Genomic DNA, 18,870 nt, shown 5'->3' with positions numbered 1-18,870 from the left:
GGGAAGGATATCGACAGACGGATAGCCGGAGAAAAGAAAAGGAGACAAGAAGGCTTGCAGATCATGCGGAGTGCGAAGCAAAGAAAACGGGAAAATAAAGACCAAGGTAAACAACCGCCTAAATACATCGCTTATCGCGGGCCAAGTTTTGCCAGGGCACGCGCTCCCTGCTCCTCCCATTCCTGCTTGGATACCCACATGTCGTCCTTGTCGGCGATCTGTGATTAATGTTAGTTTGATGTAAAACGAATTGGAAAAAAAAAAAAAATAGTCAGGCGACTTACCAGGTTTGCGAGCACAGCACCTCCCAGGAAGACCATGTGTCTCCGCCGTGGGGGATCCTCAATGCGGACCTTGAATTTCTGCAGGACTGTTAGACTCCGTTTTCTAGACTTGCATTTGCTTCATTGGACGTACGTTCAGACGCTCTGGGTCTCCGCCCAGAACACGGGTCAGCCAGAGCTGCTTCAGCTCTTTCTCCAATCGAGAAGGCAAGCCGGGGTACATGCTGCTACCACCACTGAGCACGATGGCCTTGTATAAGCTGGATCGGATGTCGACATCGGTGCCTTGAATTGTGTTGAAGAGCAGCTCGGCCATACCGGGCTGGTCCACGTCGACCAAGTGAGGCTGGAAGAGGCACTCGGCGGCCTCGAATCGCTCGCTACCAACGCGGATCACACGGCCATCGGGAAGGGTGTAAGATTCGACCAAAACGGTGGTATCCTCCGACAGCTGTTTGTCAAGCTCAAGATCGTACGAAACATAGCACAGCTTTTCCTTAATCTGGCGAACGGTCTCGAAATCGGCGGTACGGTTCAGCGCATATCCACGGCGCAGGAGAAGGGCGATCAGGTTGCGGGTGACATCACGACCAGCAACATCCAACCGTTTGATGTGGTGGTTCAGCACGGTCGACTCGTAGACGGGGATGATGTGGGTCACACCGTCACCGGAGTCCACGACCACACCGCTGCTTAGACCCTGGGCATACAGTGCCAGCACCGCCTGGATCGCCACGTAGACACCTCCAAAGTTGTATCCCTCCAGCATAACCTCGGCCATCTGTTCACGGTTCTTGAGCGGGTTCATCGGCGGCTCGGTGAGGAGGATCTTGCGGCCTGCAGGGTCGATCTTCAACTTGTCGTAAAAGGTGTAGTTCCAGAGATGTTGCATATCATCCCACTTCTTGACGATACCATTTTCCATCTAAACGGACCGATTAACATATGCTATGCCTTACTTTGCTGCCTTCTGCGGAGAGAGGGGCGGGGTAAGGAACGGTGAGGGCCGGAGCCTCATGCAACAGCGACGTACCGGATAGCTGATCTGGAGCATTGATCGAGCAGCGGCAGCTTCCTCTCCGCACATGATATCCTTCACAACAATGTCGCCAGCCTGCTCCTCCGTTCGCAGGATGGGCCGCCCCACTATCGATGGGAACTGGTGCTCTGGGAAATTCTGAGGTACGGATTCGAGTCAGTGGGTGGTCCAATTGTTGGATATTATCCTGTGACATACCTGACCGGCATAGCCGACCTTAAGGAAACCCGTTCCTCCATCGAGGACTGCGGGATGTTAGCTAGGTGGAGCTGGGGGGACAACACGGTCGCCTAAGGAGAGGGCGCACATACCAATGGGCGTATCCGCCATTATGAAGGCAGATGGAAATATCAGATTCCGGGTGAGTTCTAGGCACGGAGCTCCCGGGAGAGGGGAATTGGAGGTGTGGAGGTGGGGAGGGTGAGATGATGGGGAGTCGAGGTACACATTGAAGTCGGCTGCTGCGCCATCATCATCATCGTTAATTACGTGACATTACAATACGTCAATTCTCCCCGCAAAACACCGCAAGTAGCGGGCACCAGCCGCCCCCATTACAACGACGTAATTGCATCAGCCACTATGTTTTGATTCTAAATTAATAGCTATGCCATGTTATGAGACTTGGAAGAATTTATCTTATACTGAAAGTATTTGGATATGAGACATTCGCCGTATTAAAGAGGCAGCGAACTGAAAGCCAATAAGGTAATTGGGTCGAGGATTCATTGACTCATGCATAACTGTCGCACCCAGGGATCGCGTTGTGAGGCTATAGTAAACAAATTTGTACAAACAGTTTATTTATCTAAGAATCAAGACCATCCCAGGAGTGAGGAATTGATAATGCCACAAACCTCAAATCCGCAGAGAATGTCAGCTAAATGCAGGGCATTTGAGAATGGTTTCATGCCGAACATCTCAATCCCATTTTGTCCCATTATAAGCGTCCGTTTAACCTCTAAACCAAGCCATAGCTATTCTACTAGACATTTCATTACAGAGCTTCAACACAACAAGAACAAAGGAAGATCAATTACCTCCGACCGGTGGACAGTTTGTGACATTGTAGCTTGTTACGTACATCCACCCTAACGGAGAGCAAAGCTTTAGCTGTGGACCATTGGATTCACTGATCTCCATTATGACTCTTGTTCAAAAAATGATAACCATCGGATTCTTCTCCCGACGATCTTGGAAGATATAGTCGGGCCGAGATCATTACAAGTGCCTCTTAGCCTCCTTCACAGCCAAATTCGTCTCCTATCGGCCGATTCCGATTCCCTCGGGAAACCAACCGAGCACGCTCCACCAGATAGGCCTCTTCAACCGATATATTATAACCAGTACTTCCCCACAACTTCCTCCGACAATTACGCTTGCATAACTATATCTTACACAGCTCCCTGATTTCAACTGTGAGTTGTGTCTGCAGGGGTTGACAGCACGGCCAACCACGGCCAGCTCCGACATTAGAACAAACACAATGACTCAAATCGGCTGGGTGAGTGGTTCCTCAGTCAAAGGTCAAAGGGAATAATAATTAACGCATAACTAGTATGGCCTCGGGTCTATGGGCCTCGCCATGGCGAGCAACCTGCAGCGACACCTCGTCACCAAAAAGTCCCTAAACCTGCTCTACACCAACCGCACAATGTCGCGTGGTGCACCACTACAGACACTTGGCGCCATCGCCGAACCAAGCTTTGAGAAGCTGGTCTCGCGTTGCGGAATTATTTTCACTATGGTATGTAGACTGACTGCCACATGGACCATGCCCCCCTCACCGTGCAATGGGATGGACATAAGCTAACGAAGTTATCAGGTTGCAAATGACTCGGTTTTACAAAGCCTTATCTCTTCGGCTGTTCAATCGGGTGATTCACTCAAAGACAAGATCTTTGTCGATTGCTCGACCGTTCACCCCGATATGGTGAGCTCAGCTGTTGCGCAGCTGAAAGGGCCCGGTGCTTCATTTGTTTCTGCGCCTGTTTTCGGTGGGAATCCTATTGCCGTTGATGGCAAGCTCGTGTTTGCGATTGGTGGCCCCAAGAGCGCCACCGATGCTGTGAAACCTCTTATTCAGGATGTGATGGGTCGTAAGGTCATTGAGTGTGGTGAGGATGCTACCAAGTCTTCCTTGTTGAAGATTGCTGGGTATGTGTTTTGCTTGCGAGAATGGATTGCGGCTTGATTGCTAACCTTTTGCTAGTAACATCGTGACTGTCAACATGATGGAAGCTGTTGGTGAGGCCCAAGTCTTTGCTGAAAAGACTGGACTTGGCACCGGTCCAATGGAAGAGTTGATTGGTGAGGCTTTCGGTCCTGTGGCTGGAGGATACTCTAAGAGGTATGATTATTTGCTCCCAGTATCAGAATGCGATATCTGACTTTCTATAGACTGACTACTGGAGCCTACGCGCCGCCCCTTGACTCTCGCCCCGGATTCGGCGTATCTTTGGCTATCAAAGATGCCAACCATGCCATTTCTATGGCAAAGGCAGAAGGCGTTCAACTTCCCGGTCTCGAGTTGTCTCGTGCCAATATGGAAGCTGCTAGAAACTATGGTGGTGAATGCCTTGACAGCAGTTCTATGTATGGAACACTGCGACAAAAAGCTGGGCTTTCATTCTGGAATGAGAAGAGCCGGAAGCAATAGACTAATTATTCATAAAAATCCCCACGCTACTATATCCATAGAGAATCTAGATCACTACGTCCTTGTTCCATCTGTTCACTCATTTCCCAGCCCCCGGTCTCACACTAGACAGAAGACTGCTCTTTGGCAAACCCAGCTCCAAGAAATCGTCAATCTCATCATCCAGACTCGCAAGAAATCTGTCTTTATCCCAGACCGGCTGCCATCCTACAATATCCTTGTTTTCGCAAATGACATCGGTTCTTTGATTCAGCCATTAGCATAATTCTTCATGCTTTTTATTGCCCACATTGACTCACCCAGCATTCCACATGCTATAAGCCCATTTTGCTGGAACCCCCACTGCTTCCGAAAGGACCTCATCACTAGGCCAGATCTTCGTCTCAGCTGTCGTGACAAGACCACGAGCATACAGTCTCTCTGCTAGTCGGTCTAGGATATCCCACCAGGGAACAACATGCGAGACGACGAAGAAATAAGCATCTTTCTCTGTTGGTAACTTCTTTCCTTGCAGAATTGCTTCAATCAACTCTGCGTAGAATTTTGTCAAATCCGATATATGTGTCACAGGAAGATTCTAGCACACATCTTAGCAGATAAGTTGACACAAAGGAAGAAAGTAGGCACCTGACTCACCCGGTTTTCTGCAAACTTGTGTACTCTATTGTGCTGGATACTGGCTCTGATTAGAGCAGGTAGTTGAGGTGAAAGCTGGTTCCATGTACCACTCCCACGCCCGTGGATAGTTGGTGGCATGACGATGAACCCGGTTATACCAGCGTTCCTCAGTTGGTCGATGATGAAGGTATCAACCTACTGACTATTAGAAAACACAGAAATCTTAGACCTGGTGAATAGTATATCTTACATGTCTGACAATATATGAGTTTGCAGTTTGCTTCTCCATATCATAGACCGAGTCGGTATCTTTGATAGTACCATAAGGCCAGCCTGTGACCTCATCGAATGCAGATAACCCAGACGTCTACTGGAATTATTATGCTGTCAAGCTTGAAGCAGGGTAGAAGCTTACATGAACAAGGTAGGTCTCCTTCCCAGTCACAAGACGACGGTTCGAAAGTCCCTTGATAAGGCTTAGCATGACATATTTGTCTATAGACGTTGCGGTGTTGATGATAATGTCAACTAAGAAGGAATCAGAGCTCCGTGTTTCAGTGTAACAAGGATTGAGGAGTGTGAACTAACTCTCCTTTGAAATGATGTAGCTTGCCACGGCCTTCTCATCCCGAAGATCCATCTGTATCACAGCGACATTGAGGTTTGCCAGGCTCACAGCTTGATCTTTCGAGCGTACAGCAGCGTGGATCTTGGCGGACTTGATTAAACCTTCCTTAAGACCCAGGAATTCTGTAACGATGGACCCTCCGCTAGACAATTTTAGCAAGCTTCACTGACTTGACAACTGGATCGTTTAACAAACATGTAGCCACCAGCACCGGTGACAAGGATATTTGGTGGCATTCTGATCTTATAGAACTTGAGATGAATGGAAATTAGGATAGAAGACGACTGGCTGGACTTATGTACCAGTGGACTACTTCGTAGATGACGTTAGAGTTGTGATCGGTCGGTGTTAACGGGGATTAAGGCTCAGTTCCGGAGTAGATTTGGCCCCGGATCTAACCCCTGACGCCATTTGAAGGTGGGGTCTGCTACTGCACCTCCCAACACTATGAATGTGATAACAAAGTAAAGCTATGACCAACATATCTGGTTTCTCTCTGGATGTGATTAAGTATTCGCTTTGGACAGAGATGATCATTTATAAACGAGCATATATCTCTTCTCATCTAAGCTAAGGCCAAGTATAAGGGCAGTAAGAACAAGAGCACAAAGCATTTGTATGCATCAAAGCGTGATTGTAGTTGTTCACCAATATATGAGTTCTAGAGAAGTTGAGCAAAGCAAAAAAAAATTCAAATATAACGGGGATTGACAAAGTCCAACACCACCCACCACCCACGCTTAAATTTACGAGCATTATAAAAGGTTGCTGGATTGTAACCAAGTCCAGCTTGGCCGAGGCATCGAGAGAACAGCGCCTATAAAGATTGAGATGGAGAGGCGGCATGTTTCAAATCCGGTTTTATCCGTGTAGTGTCTACCAGACCGGGATATGTCTCGGCGAACAATGTGCCAAGTGTCCAATTGTTGAGATTGCGCATATGTCGCTCAAATACTGGATTGATGAGCAATTCGTCTGAGTCGCCAGCCGATAATAGACAATCCGTAGCTTCGTATGGCCAATTCACGGACATGCCTCGAGTAAATGGGATGAACCAATTTTCAAACGGGTAGTCTTGGTGCGATGTTGCAAGCCGGTCACGCATACGTGGCCAAGGAATATAGTCTATCCATACAGGATGTGGTGTGAATAATTGAGTTGGTCGTGGGGTAAGCCATTCCGGGAGCCGGTCGTAATTCTCTTGCGTAGGGTAGATCTGCCAGCGCATGAGGAGGAACATTGTGAATAGAACGGCTACCTGCTCTGGCAGGGAGGAGATATCCGGGAATGTGCGAAGGATATCAGTAAAGACTTTTGATACGGGATGCGAATTGGCACTCTTCTCCGGGTTGAGAAGGGAGGAGACGCTTGGGTAAGGTGGTCCGGCAAGTTTCTGTCGAGGGATTCCTTGTGCGGCCTCGCGTTGTCGATTATCAAGGAAGTCCATCAAGATGCTGTCCAGGGTGCATGTCGGCGCGGTGTTTTTAATAGGTGTGGAGAATGCGAGGGGTGTGTGCTCCGGAGGATAGTTTACTGGTTGCAAATAAAGTGGTGGAGGAGTGGGATGCGAGCTTCGCAGGTTCTCTGAGCTGCTGCGCCTGAGACGGTCGACTCTGGGGACATTATGGGTAGGGTCCAAGAGGAAGTTGAAGCCAAGTCGTTCTTCCATGCCGAAATCAAGTCCATGGGCAATGCTCTGGGAGAATGCCGCTCGGTATGACGCAGGCTGGGGGATTCCATTGCTACTATTACGACGGCTTCCCACAATTGGCGCGGAATGGGTAGGAGAGGGTGTATCAAGGCTGGCCAAAGACTCGGCGTATGGCCTTTCGGAGGAGACCGCGGCGTGGGGAGTTGGGGTGAACTGGTCGGGGTCGGGGAAGGGAGGTGTATGGGATGGAGGGACGGATCGCGGTTGGGCTAAACAAGCGGGCAAATCTATAGATGTCAATTCATGTCCACCAGTAAAAGATCAATTGTAACATACCCGAGACCTCCGGCCTTGCAAGCAAAGGCTGTATGATGTCCATTGCTGCCTTTAGTCCCCGTCGAAGTTCTCTGTTCTCCGCCTTGATTCGCTCATTATGTTTCAAGGCGGCCTGGAGGTCGAGGAATGGCTTCTGCGACGAGAGTTCCCGAACCTGCTGCTCCAATGCTTCGATATTTATTTTTGTGCGCTCGCGGATCGCCCGCTGAGCCTGACGGTCGTTCGCACGCTTCTTGGCCAATTGATCCGGGGTAAGATTGGCGACGCCTCGTGCGGAGGAGCTGTTCAGCTTGCGTTTTCGCCCAGCGGTTGTCGAGGGCCTAGAATTATCGTGCTCTTCCATTAACAGAGAATCTGGGCCGAGTGAGGTCGGGCGGGATGGAACTGGTGAGTCTTCTGACTTTGCGATGAGGGGATGTGAGCCGCCCTCGATCCCCATCTCAATTGGTGGCGAAGGCGCGGCATAGTCGCTCAACTCAGGCGGAGCGCGGCCGGACATGCCTCACACTCACGCTATACAACGATAAAGGCCATTCAGGAGAAAGGGAGATTTGGATTTGGGGGCTCCGAATGGGATCGAGTCAGCAAGGCGGCATTCGGGAATGGGTGGGTCAGGGAGAGAATCCCATCAGAGCGAGCTTTGGGTTCGGGAAGAGCGGGGAGGCCCGTCGAACATTTCCCAACTATTGAATTGATTGAAAATAGTGTTTCCGATAGCTTTAACAGCTGATAAAGTTCTCTTTAGACCGGATTCATGGTGGATCACAGAGTCATGAGTCATGGCATCATGATTTACGAGTATATAATACGCGACAAATGCTCCACTCCTTTCTAAAACAAATCCAAACTCCATTAATCCAATAATAGATAGACTGTACATAGTCATGCAGCGTTTACCATAAAGATGAGAGATCGAGAGATTTCCAGCGCACACGAGTGAAGGGAATCATGTCCAAGGTCAAGTAGGGAATATGTAAGAAAAAGAAAAACCTGGAAGAATAGGTCATGTCGATCATGTACAAGGCAGAAGTTCTAAATAACGGAACAAGCCACCCTCTCGTCAGATAGGACGAAGAAAAAAATGGAAAAAAAAAAAAAAAACAACAAGGGAAACAATAGAGGGCTGAGCGTTTAAGTCGAATGTTTATTGGATCATATGACCCATTTTTGAGATCTATCATCATGGCTTTGTTAGCGCGGAAAAGGCTGCAACGTTAATGCATGCACGAACCTTAGTCCTCAAATAGCCCTCGATCTCTGAACTTTTAATTCCTCGTTCTCCACCAGTCCGCCAAGCAAGGGGAACCATCGGTACCCTCTCTTTAACCAGTACTTCGCGGTTAGGTCCTTCGATGGCGCGTACTTTATCCGGATTGTTGGTGAGCAAGCGAACACCCTCCGGGTTGACATCCGCTCCACAGCCAAGATCCGTCAGCATGGCTGTCGCCAAGCCGTAGCTCCGAGCATCCGCCGGGTGTCTCAGGAGAAGATTGGCCTCGACGGTATCGGATCCGAGGTCCTGCAAATTATAAGCTTTCAACTTCTCACCGAGGCCAATTCCTCGACCCTCCTGTCGTAGGTAAATAATGACACCTCCGGCAGATTGCGACTTCAGCGATTGCGCCTCCGGTGGTGCATCAGACGCCAGGTCTTCCACAGGGAACGACATAAGTCGGGCGGCTTCGTCCAGCTGTTCACCGCAATCGCAGCGAGCCGACCATGCAGTCTCACCCGTATAGCATTCTGAGTGGATGCGCACCAGTGGGGGCTCAACATTCTGACTTGTTGATTGGGACTCGGGCTTTTCATCATCAACCCAACTGCTCACGCGACCCGGGTGCAATTTGCCCATATATGCGCCGCGGATCATGCGGTCCATCTCGGTCTCCCCCGGCCGTACGCGATCCAGACTGCGGCTGCGGATATTGTTTCCAAATACAATGGCCAAGTGCTCTTTATTATCCATATCATTAAGGTAGAGGTGTAGAAACATCTCGGCGCCGTTGGTTGTCGGGATTCGCGCCCGAACGATACATTCTACCTTCGGAAGTTGTTGGAGGAGCTTCGGCGCTTTCGCATGTTCACCTGGGTGTTGAAGGTTTGCGGCTTGATTGTGATGAAGTATTTGTGTAGGATTCAAGTCCAAGTTTAATGTGCCACCGGGGGTTGCAGGCGGGGTGAATGCGGGCGATAACAGCGAGTCCGGTAGCACCGGTGTCTGTTCACCGGCGGCTGTGCTGCTTGATTGACTGGCATCGTCGGCGAAGAGGCCATCTGGTCGGCTGGTTGGAGGGGTCGAATGCGGGGCGAGTTTGGGTGAGGCGTGGGCCGGTAGATTTGCCATTGCGACGGTGGGAAGGAATAGATGGGAGGGGGCTTTATGAATCTGCTTTGTGCATTCAAGGCAAACAGAGCACACAGAAGCACCTAGACAATTGGTTTCCTTTTTTTTTTTCCTCCACGAAATTGAAAGCGGCGGTTAATGGCGTCAAGTCAGACCGGGGCCCTCGGCATGAGGGGGGCTGACTCATCGTTGTCAATGCTTACTCTAGCAGCTTCCATCGCAAACGCGGTCGACTTTCTCCACTTCATCTAGAATCCTATCTTTGAGGTGAATAGTTTGCTTTAGCATAGCGCGCAGACTGATCGGTTGGTTCAGCTTTATCTTCGAAATTCATATGTTCGTTTCTCCACGTTGATCAAGGGAAAAAATCGGCCCGTTTAAGACTGTGAAAAATGGTAATAGCCGCAGTCAGATGATCCCAAATATGATTCTCGGGCATGGCGTGATGTAGTCAATTGGCCCGATTTAATACATGTCAGGCATTATGCGCACCCCAGACTATCTTAAATGGAATTTTATCAAGTTTCCGGAGGCGATCGCAATCTTCATTATATGCAATAGATCAGAGTGGGAATTCGATGAAAGATATTTCCCTGTCCGACGTATCCAGAGCTGTAATTCATAAAGGCCGCCGAGCTAGCTCAGTCCCTGCAAGTCTCTGCTTATGGTGCACAACCGAGAGCAACTTTCTCGAAAATGGACGCGGTGATCCTCATCTGGCGTATCACATAGTGTGTTCAGACCTACCGCCATTTACGCCTTCGTTCGCTTCGAAAGGTGGTACCATTCAAATTGATCACGTCGATCTATGTCAGGGTTCGCAGTCGATGACTATGGGAAGCTTCAAATTGATGTACGGTATCGCCCCCGATGTCATGTGCTACCCTGGACGTGGAAGCTGTCGAAGACTTAGTCTGAAAGAACCGAAACAGATTTGAAGGATTGCAGTGAGAAATTCTCCTTGTAATATTAATATTTTGATATTACAATGACACCCAAAGTGCTAATCATACAGGCAGCAAAACACACAAGAGATTAATCATACAGCCAGCGAAACACGCAAGAGGTTAATCATACAGCCAGCGAAACACGCAAGAAGATAGTCATATAGGTAGCGAAACACATAAGACCTAATCACACAAACAGTGAAGCACTTAAGAAGCTGGAGAATCGAGGCCATGTCATCCAGGTTCTTACTCATCGCATTGGTAGGAGAAATCGTTCGGAGAGAGTGCGCTCGCAAGCCTCTCTGCCTCCTCAATCTCTCCGTCTTCCACCAGCTCCACGACCCGGTCGAATGTTGTCTCTAGCTTTTCCTCCCTAAGTGCGACTTTGCCTGATAGGTGGAAGTAGCCAACAGCGTTTAACACACGGAGAATAGACGGGTGTGGAGTAGACCCTAGTTTATGAGTCATGTCAGCTATGATTCCCTTGAGTTTAGTCGATAGAACTCACGAAATTCTTGGAGCTTCTCAGCACTTAGGCCATAGATCCGTTGAAAGAGGCGTCGTTCTTCTGGACAGTCACCTCGTCGTGATAGGAACATAGAAGCATCTAGTAGAGCGTCGCCACCATGAACCTCTGATGAATTCAAGATGTAGATACGGTTTTTGTGTGTTCTGTTGAAGCTGGTAACATGGTCACGTAAAAACGTGAGGTAGTTTCGCTCTCTAATATTCATTAATGACTCTCGCACTTCACTGAGCTCTCCTTTGGTGTCGTGAAGCTCTCTCTTGACGTCTTGAAGCTCTCTCTTGGTGTCCTCAAGCTCTCTCTTGGTGTCGTGAAGCTCTCTCTTGACGTCTTGAAGCTCTCTCTTGACGTCGTGAAGCTCTCGGCGAAGGTCCCTGACCTCTTCTTTCAGCTCTTCCATCCACTCAAAAATAGATACGCCATGTTCATTGGCCATGATTTGATGATCGCGAACGGTGCGATATGTGGCTTGGTTTGCTTCAGCGGCGATGTTGGCTCTCTGATCATGAATCGTATTTTCGTTAGATAGTATTCCAGAGACAATGAATTGAAGGTCTTGCAGGTGCTGCTGCTATGCGGGGGATGTGTTAGCTAAGCCATACGTAAAGATGATGCGTACTGACCTGAGATCCCTGGGGGGTTTCGGCCGAAGGAGTCCGTAGCTGCATTGGTTGACCTCTTCCAGAGCTTCTTCCAGAAGCCGCGCTACCTCTTTTCTTAGGCATGATGATAAGAAATTGAGTTGTTTAAGTGAAAAGTAACAAGAATGCGTAAGTAAAAGGGAAAGTCTCTGGGTGGGAACCGTGAAGAGAGGATGGTGATGTTGAGAATGGACTTTGGGTTGGCTCGCAGAGAAGTCACTCTTTCTTTCTTCTGCGTAGAATTGGCAGCAACGACCACATAATGTTGACTCGAGAGCACGGGGCTTGCAAATTTGGGAAGTATCAATTAAAAGAAAAAGAGCAGAAAAAGCATAAAGAAAATGTAACCGGTCACAAAATTTTGGTCAAACCATCAAAGATGATTTGATCCGGGGGCCTGCGAGGTCGCAGTACGCCCGTAAGTGTGCTTGCTATCTCAAAAAAGAGATGGCAAGTACTAAACAAACATAACCCAGCATTCGACTCACCTCCGTGGTGATTGGGCACGGTCTTGGGGAGATATGGGATTGAAGATTGGAGATCGACAAGTTTGCAAATGTCAACAGTGTTGATCATTGAGTGAAGAGTGAGATGAATCAGTGAAGAGTGAGATGAATGAGTGAAGAGTGAGATAAATAAGTGAGAGAGGGTGTCTCCAGAAGTACACCACGCGAGTCGTGCTCACTACCACATCAGGTATAACCGACGGCTGTGGCTGGGAGCAGCCGCGAAGACGCGTGTCCGGAAGGAGGCCAAAGAGGAATGGGAGAAAGTCTGGAAAGCGTCAAAGGTCCCACGAAGAACAAGATATATCATCGGAAACGCTCCGAAAAGGGTCATGTATTACTGGAAGCATCAGCGAATGGTAACTTTCTCGATCATGATACAGCTTCGGGCAGGTAGGATGGCCCTGGCCGCTTACCTCCGGAAAATCAAGCCACGCGACTCCCCACACTAGGAGTTCCATAAAGGAGGACTAGAGATCCCAAAGGGCGGAGGGGGGAGGGGTGCGATCATATGAGGATCTAAGAGATTGTGGATACACGCAGAGAGCCTTTGGAACTTGCCGACCCTGATCCGCATGACCCATGTTGGCCGTGGACTGGCGCATGGCATTGTTGGCGCACTTGAGGTGATTGGCGTTGCGCCAAAGGGATCACGAAAGACTGCCGATTCGCTTACTTAGGGCGCAGACTGTCTTGTTGCGGGTGGAAAGGAGAAGCTATTCACGCCTATGTATCTGATGGTTGGTCGTAAGCTAGAGGCTTGACCTGTCTCTTCTAAAAATTAATAGCTCTGCCCAGGTGGAGCTTCTGGATTCTTCTTCTTTCTATTTACACGAGCTTCAAAAATGTTTCTTACGGTATAAAATCACTATAAGAGGGTTATGAATGCTATGTACTATAGTGGGGAGCCCTGCCCCGACACATGAGTATGCTGTCACTACAGATTGTACTGCGTATTGTATCATGTTCCGGGATGTGTTTTTCTTATGTCATGCGCTGAGATTGTACTATAAGATTGCCAGCCCTTACGGTCTCAGAATAAAAAACTTCTTCACATCTCCATCAATACTCCTACGGGTGTATCCTCGGTACTTGTCTTCTCACTAGCCATGTTGGTGTTGGTTTGCCATCTGGAGCTGAATCGACCCGTGTACCTTGGTGTGCACAGCCGGTCATTGCGGACGACTGGCTTCAACGTATAAAGTCTCATTTGAGTCTAAACCAGCACTGGCATAAACATACTCCAAGAGATCGGACTGAGCTTCGGAATTGGGAAGAGAAATGCCGGCCGTCCGGCCATCTTGGTTCAAGGCAATGTTACGAATAACTGCATGGATAGGATCACCATCTTCGATGGCGTGTTGAGGAGTTTGATAACCATGGACCCGACGCTTTCTCCACGTGCATATCCAGAACCACGGGAGTCAAACACCTAATACTTGCCGTCCGGGTTGATCATACTACCAGAAGAGTTAGCTTGAACCAGCGAATTAGGTGCCTTGAGGAAATTCGATACTCAACTTGACTCATGGCAATAGTCTGATCTGGATGCAGTAGCAGCTCGGTACCTCCTACAATAGCAGTCCTTGACGCGCCGCTTTTGAGAGTGAGACATGCTTGATGCAATGTTACGCTGCAGAACACTGTTGCGTCGAGCTGCTACTGGTCACTATGCGGAGGGACCTCCATGACCGGGTATTTCGATGTAACTGATGCCCGCGGCCAAATTGCTGGCTTCTAATAGAACTCCGTCTGCTCTCCGGGTGAGTCTCAGACATTATGTTGCGCTCCAGGAACCACGATGGGCACCTGTCAATGGGAGGGTTTCAGGGGGGTGGGAACGCCTTGCTCACCGGCATGCTCTGACCCCGACGCCAACATTGTCGCCCGTAATACCAACTCGTACCAGATGATCGATGGAGGGCAGCTCGAAGACCTGACCTGCACTGGTGGCTACTAGGCATATTGCTATCATACTTCCGGACTGTTTGCCATTAGCGGTACTCGTAGTAATGCCAGTCATGTCTACTTACACAGCCAGTATCGATTGTCATCGAAGCTCCCAGAAATCGCTTTTGTTCATGTCGCTAGAAGACATCATAGCCTTGAAGAACTCGTTGACGGAGGGTGTGGTAGTCTGGAATCGTTCAGCGCGACCCTTGTGAAAGTGTGTTAGAGAGAACAGCTCAACTGAGGGCGGGCTCCAGTCAAAGAATAAACGTGCTGCTAGCTGCATTATCAGGCGCAGAACTCTCTTGATCGGAGCTCCAGTGGCAGCCAGGAAGGATTTGCCGAAGCGTGGAAGTTGCACGTAGCTGTAGGTGCGACTTGAAAATTCCTTGATGCAATGGTCTCGGACAGAAATCATCTGTACTCCGTACTGGTGGACATTTATGCACGGCTCTCTATTTTGGCTAGTAGTTATTTTGCACGTTGTGTGGTTTTCAATTTTTTTTTTGCTTTTCTGTTGGTTATTTTACAATCTTTTTTTTTTTTTTCACCCCCTCAGCTCACACATTCAGAGACCTCGCCCTATTCAATGAACCGAAAAGGAATCTTCCCAAAGGCGCTTGTCGGTTCATCGGCGGTTTCCCCTTCCTCGATTTCGACTTTTTTTCCCCCATGCCCTTGGTTCCCTTGCTAGTTCCGCGCCGCGCTTCCCTCAGCTGCTGCAGTGATTCGACCCACAGCTTCTTGTTATCGATGATTCTGATTAGCTCGGCAACACTGTAAATACGACTGCCCTTTTTACGGATACCCGAACGGTCGCAAAGGACATATAGTGCGTTGCGAGCTCGGCTGAGCGCCACATTCCATCTGTTCGAAACGGACATGAACCCGAGCTTCTCAGTGAACGTAACATCGAGGATCACGACTGGACTTTCTTGACCCTGGAAAGAACCCACCTTACGCACATCAACCTGATTGAAACCACGCTGTGGAGATTGCACGTGAGCCTGGACCAGCAGCCGTTGATAAAGGCGGTATTGGGCTTCATACGGGGTCAGGAACACGATGTCTTTCGGGTTGACGAGACCTGCGCAAAGCAATGCTCGACAGAGGATGATGCCCTGTTCCGCAAACTTCTTGTTAAAGATGGAGTACCCCATCTTCTCGGGAATTGCATCACGGACATCCACAAAGATGGCGTTCGACTCACAGGATATGCAGTCAGTTTTGTTCCACTCCCTGATTTTCTGAGCCATTTTGTTGTGTAGGAGAGTGACTTCTTGCGCATCACGAAGTTGATTGGCGTAGAAGATCCGGTTCACGATAGCAGAGATGTCAGGAGCCATGCGGTGCTGTTCACGAAGAAGCTCCACGAGAAAGCCGGCATACACGAAGCGAGCGAACGGCGACACTCGCAATTGCGTGTAGAATTGATTTGATTCCGGGTTACTTTTAACGACCGACTGCAATTGATTATGATCACCGAATAGCAATAGTGGAACAGAAGTGTAGAAGGTGTACAGGGGCCAAAGGTCGGTTTCCTTCGTCATAGCGGCTTCGTCAATGAAAATGGCGTCGGGACTGATGGCTTCGCGGATAATGTGTTGACCAGCCGAGAATAAGGTACAGACAACGATGTCTGAGTCCGCGAGCACTTGTTGCAGCATGTATTTCCCATATGCCATATAGTCTAGCTTCTGCTGACTATCGAGGTTTCCATTCGCCAATCGATCGCGATCCTCGAGCCATGGGTCCCACCTCGCGTCATTCTGAGCGAACTCAATGATCTGATGGCCAAGACTCAACTCGTGCAAAGTGATGCGCGAATCTGAGCTTCTGGTTCCTGGACGACTAGGCTTGTTCTCGGCGTAGTAATCCATAAACAGCTTGTACACCATCTCAGTCTGCAGAGCTTGCTCGACATCTGCATTGGTCACGGTCGCTTCATCAATGGAATGGAGAGCTGCATCAGGTTTATCGTAGGAGTCCTTCTCTGCATGAATAGGATAAACCCGGACAACTTTGGGTATCCCGCTGCTGAATTCATCTGAATGCTTCTTGATGGTTTCATTCATTGACTGGGCAAGGTGGTCGGCGGCGCCATTAGTCGGAGCAACTAGAAGAACTTGATGTCGAGCAGGGCGAGTGCGCTTTGCATCAGGGATCTTACTGCGTTCAGGCGCTTCAGAAGTTTCATTTGGGCTCACATCCTTCTTGGGGTAGAGAAGGAAAGGCAACGCACATTTCACCAGTGTGAAAGTCTTGCCTGTTCCAGGTGGCCCTTGTACAACCCCGATCGGACCCCGGAGCTTCTGGAACTTCTCAAAACAAGAAATCTGTTCTTTGTTCATCGATTTATCCTCTTTGACCCGATTTGCGTACTCAACCAAGTTTTCAGGAGTGATCGACTGGTAGACGTTCACTTCTGGCAACCTCATGGCATTGTTTGCGAGTAAGGTCGGGTGAATAGAGCCTCCCCATTTGACTAATGCATGGCAAGCCGAAATCTGCTGTCTGTATGGCTTCTGGCTACAGGTTCTGTTGATTAGACATTCGTGGGGTTGCTCTTTAGATAAGACATCGTGGAAGTCGAATTTTGGGTCGTTGGTCTTCGGGGTAATTGGTCGCGGTGCATGACCTTCTTCAGGGATAAATGGCTGGTTGGTCTCCTCGTCCAAGCTACAGCGCATATAGATCGTCACCGTGCTGTCCGGTGAAAATGGAGCGGGTGTCAATACTGTACATCGCCAACCATGTTCCCATGAATATTCCTCAGCGTCCCGGGGCATGCCGCTGTCGGATTCGGGGGGAGATTGAGTCTGGTGCTGTTCCTCGGTGACGGTAGGCTCTCCGTGGAGATCAGCATGCTTCAAGGCCTCCACAGGATTGAACTTTGGATGAGGGACATTGTCTGTAGTAGTGACATCTCGCCAGTCGTTCGTGTTAGTGACCTCCCCCCGCCCCCAGTCTTCCGTAGTCTTGCGCTGAGGCGAACCGTGAAAAGTGGAGGTTTGCTCTTGAACATCCCATGAAACCTGAGGAATGGCGGCGACGAATTTCGAGAACAAGAGAGAGAACTTTTCACCAGGTTGAGGAATTGAGTATCCTTCCGGCATAGTCAGAAAGCCCAACAGTTCATTTGGAGGGCTGTCGGTAGAGACTCCAGGAGGCAGTACTGTAACCAAGTCGCACTGGATGGCCTCTCCAACACCAATGAATTGCTGCTCCTGACTATTTTCAATAACCGTCCCGTAACCAGCCTTCACGATGTACTCATCGATATCGTGGAATGACAGAGTCGCCTGGGATGTGACCCGAGGTGGGCTGAGATTGAGTTGACCAATTTGGAGAAATGGCTTTGTTGGATGATCACCGAAGAAGGGCCCATAAGGATGAATTACTTGACTTTCGAAACCAGCGATGATATCCTTGAGGCGACTTTCAAGCACGTTGGTCTGGACAAACATACAGAGGGCCTCAGTTTCATGCAAGTGATCTCGAATGTTGATCATCGTGTTCGTCAGTCCACCATAGTCACGTTCGCAAAAAAGGCCGGCGCCTTGACGGGACACCTCGCTCTCTTTGGCGAGATGAATCAACAAACACCACATCCGGCCATTCTCGATGTATTCAGGTTGATTCTCGATGAGACTGGCGGGGGCGATAAGTAGACTTTGGTCATTCGGATGGGTCATACGGTCACGAATAGAAGGAAGAGGACCAGGATCCTAAATAGTGAAGGTTAGTGTTAATGATAACAAGAAAAGATGGCTTTGACCATACCTTGTCACTGTCTTCATCCATAATCACTTTTCTAACCTCGAAGCCTTTGATGTTTTCACGGAAGATTTTAAAAGATGCTTCTTGAGAAGGCCAATGACTGTTGAAGTGACCATCTTCATTGGCAGTTCGAATCTGGGCTTCAAGTTCGATGAATGGGTTCTCGAAATCGTGGAAGAATGTCATGGTCCATGTAATTCCCGGATTCGTCTTGTCGATGTGGAAAGTACCGATCAATTCATCATTCAGGCCTACAAGACGAGCCTGGCCGACAATGTAGTCTATCAGCTTTCTGGATCTCAGAGACTGAAGCCATGGATTCTTCTGCATTTTGTCTTCCTTCGTTTCGGCGGAATAGCCGACGAAGTCTTCATCATGGAGGACCATGATGACTTCTGACTCAGAAGAACAAGAGATGGATGTAGAAGATGGATGTAGAAGATGAATGAGTGGTGGAGATGGATGGGTGGCTCGAAGCAGAATAGAAGGTGGGAAGAGAGAGAGATGGTAGAAGAAACAGAAAGAGGGAGAGGGAGAGAGAAGAAGAAATAGTGAGAGAGGCAGATGGAAGAGTGGGTTGACGAGTAGTGAATGAAGTGATTTAGGCAGCATGGCAGACAAACAATGAAGCCATCAAAGTGAATGAAACAAAAAATAAAAAGTACTGGTAACTTGTTTTGGTCAAATCATCAAGGATGACTTGACCCGGGGGCCTACGAGGTCGTAGTACGCCCGTGGGGTGATAGTCTATGAGTGAAGACCATCTTTCTGTGCTGACTGTCAAGACACAAGAAGGCAGATCGCATGAGAGGCCTAGAAAAGCATCGAGAGCACCGGAACGCACCCGAGTCTCCTGCATCTAGTGGTTAGTGCTGTTTTAGGCTTTCTCTCTGGGTTCACTCACCCACAGGGTTGATAGTCTCGGCATGAACCAAGCGGCTAAGCGAAGCTGCCCTTTCAA

General features: G+C 49.0%; 7 protein-coding genes across 7 annotated transcripts; 1 reads left to right on the top strand and 6 right to left on the bottom strand.

Moving 5' to 3' along the window:
* Positions 1-49: 49 nt before the first annotated feature.
* On the bottom strand, positions 50-1,748 carry N7484_002240 (actin-related protein 2). Its single transcript, XM_057112660.1, has 6 exons — positions 1,635-1,748; positions 1,522-1,568; positions 1,318-1,461; positions 418-1,209; positions 285-362; positions 50-218 (listed from the first exon to the last, which is right to left on the bottom strand). Exons 1-6 carry the CDS (start codon positions 1,651-1,653, stop codon positions 132-134), a joined length of 1,167 nt encoding a protein of 388 aa, XP_056977397.1. The 5' UTR covers positions 1,654-1,748; the 3' UTR covers positions 50-131.
* A 1,061-nt stretch (positions 1,749-2,809) lies between these two features.
* Positions 2,810-3,982, top strand: N7484_002239 (NAD(P)-dependent oxidoreductase; the record flags this gene model as incomplete). The annotated part of the gene is made up of 5 exons (XM_057112659.1): positions 2,810-2,827; positions 2,882-3,070; positions 3,149-3,480; positions 3,536-3,673; positions 3,724-3,982. 5 exons carry the CDS (start codon positions 2,810-2,812, stop codon positions 3,980-3,982), a joined length of 936 nt encoding a protein of 311 aa, XP_056977396.1.
* Positions 3,983-4,061: 79 nt separating this feature from the next.
* N7484_002238 (uncharacterized protein) lies at positions 4,062-5,464 on the bottom strand (the record flags this gene model as incomplete). Its single annotated transcript, XM_057112658.1, has 7 exons — positions 4,062-4,224; positions 4,282-4,559; positions 4,619-4,795; positions 4,851-4,967; positions 5,016-5,128; positions 5,189-5,370; positions 5,424-5,464. The coding sequence occupies 7 exons, from the start codon at positions 5,462-5,464 to the stop codon at positions 4,062-4,064; spliced, it is 1,071 nt and encodes a 356-aa protein (XP_056977395.1).
* A 581-nt stretch (positions 5,465-6,045) lies between these two features.
* N7484_002237 (bZIP transcription factor) lies at positions 6,046-7,714 on the bottom strand (the record flags this gene model as incomplete). Its single annotated transcript, XM_057112657.1, has 2 exons — positions 6,046-7,166; positions 7,216-7,714. The coding sequence occupies 2 exons, from the start codon at positions 7,712-7,714 to the stop codon at positions 6,046-6,048; spliced, it is 1,620 nt and encodes a 539-aa protein (XP_056977394.1).
* A 681-nt stretch (positions 7,715-8,395) lies between these two features.
* N7484_002236 (GTP cyclohydrolase II) lies at positions 8,396-9,559 on the bottom strand (the record flags this gene model as incomplete). The annotated part of the gene is made up of 1 exon (XM_057112656.1): positions 8,396-9,559. The coding sequence occupies one exon, from the start codon at positions 9,557-9,559 to the stop codon at positions 8,396-8,398; it is 1,164 nt and encodes a 387-aa protein (XP_056977393.1).
* Positions 9,560-10,752: 1,193 nt separating this feature from the next.
* N7484_002235 (uncharacterized protein) lies at positions 10,753-11,700 on the bottom strand (the record flags this gene model as incomplete). The annotated part of the gene is made up of 3 exons (XM_057112655.1): positions 10,753-10,958; positions 11,015-11,603; positions 11,656-11,700. 3 exons carry the CDS (start codon positions 11,698-11,700, stop codon positions 10,753-10,755), a joined length of 840 nt encoding a protein of 279 aa, XP_056977392.1.
* Positions 11,701-14,229: 2,529 nt separating this feature from the next.
* Positions 14,230-18,296, bottom strand: N7484_002234 (DEAD/DEAH box helicase; the record flags this gene model as incomplete). Its single annotated transcript, XM_057112654.1, has 3 exons — positions 14,230-14,584; positions 14,694-17,857; positions 17,913-18,296. The coding sequence occupies 3 exons, from the start codon at positions 18,294-18,296 to the stop codon at positions 14,230-14,232; spliced, it is 3,903 nt and encodes a 1,300-aa protein (XP_056977391.1).
* Positions 18,297-18,870: the final 574 nt, after the last annotated feature.

The sequence above is a fragment of the Penicillium longicatenatum genome (assembly GCF_028827895.1).
Source record: "Penicillium longicatenatum strain IBT 33135 chromosome Unknown contig_1_segment0_segment0, whole genome shotgun sequence".
NCBI lineage: Eukaryota > Fungi > Ascomycota > Eurotiomycetes > Eurotiales > Aspergillaceae > Penicillium > Penicillium longicatenatum.
This window is presented reverse-complemented; position numbering and strand designations above follow the sequence as displayed.

Coding starts and splice junctions, on each gene's coding strand:
- N7484_002240 (XM_057112660.1), bottom strand. Junction 1,210..1,317: donor TGCTCCAGATCAGCTATCCG/GTACGTCGCTGT, acceptor CGGTCCGTTTAG/ATGGAAAATGGTATCGTCAA. Junction 363..417: donor GAGACCCAGAGCGTCTGAAC/GTACGTCCAATG, acceptor ACAGTCCTGCAG/AAATTCAAGGTCCGCATTGA.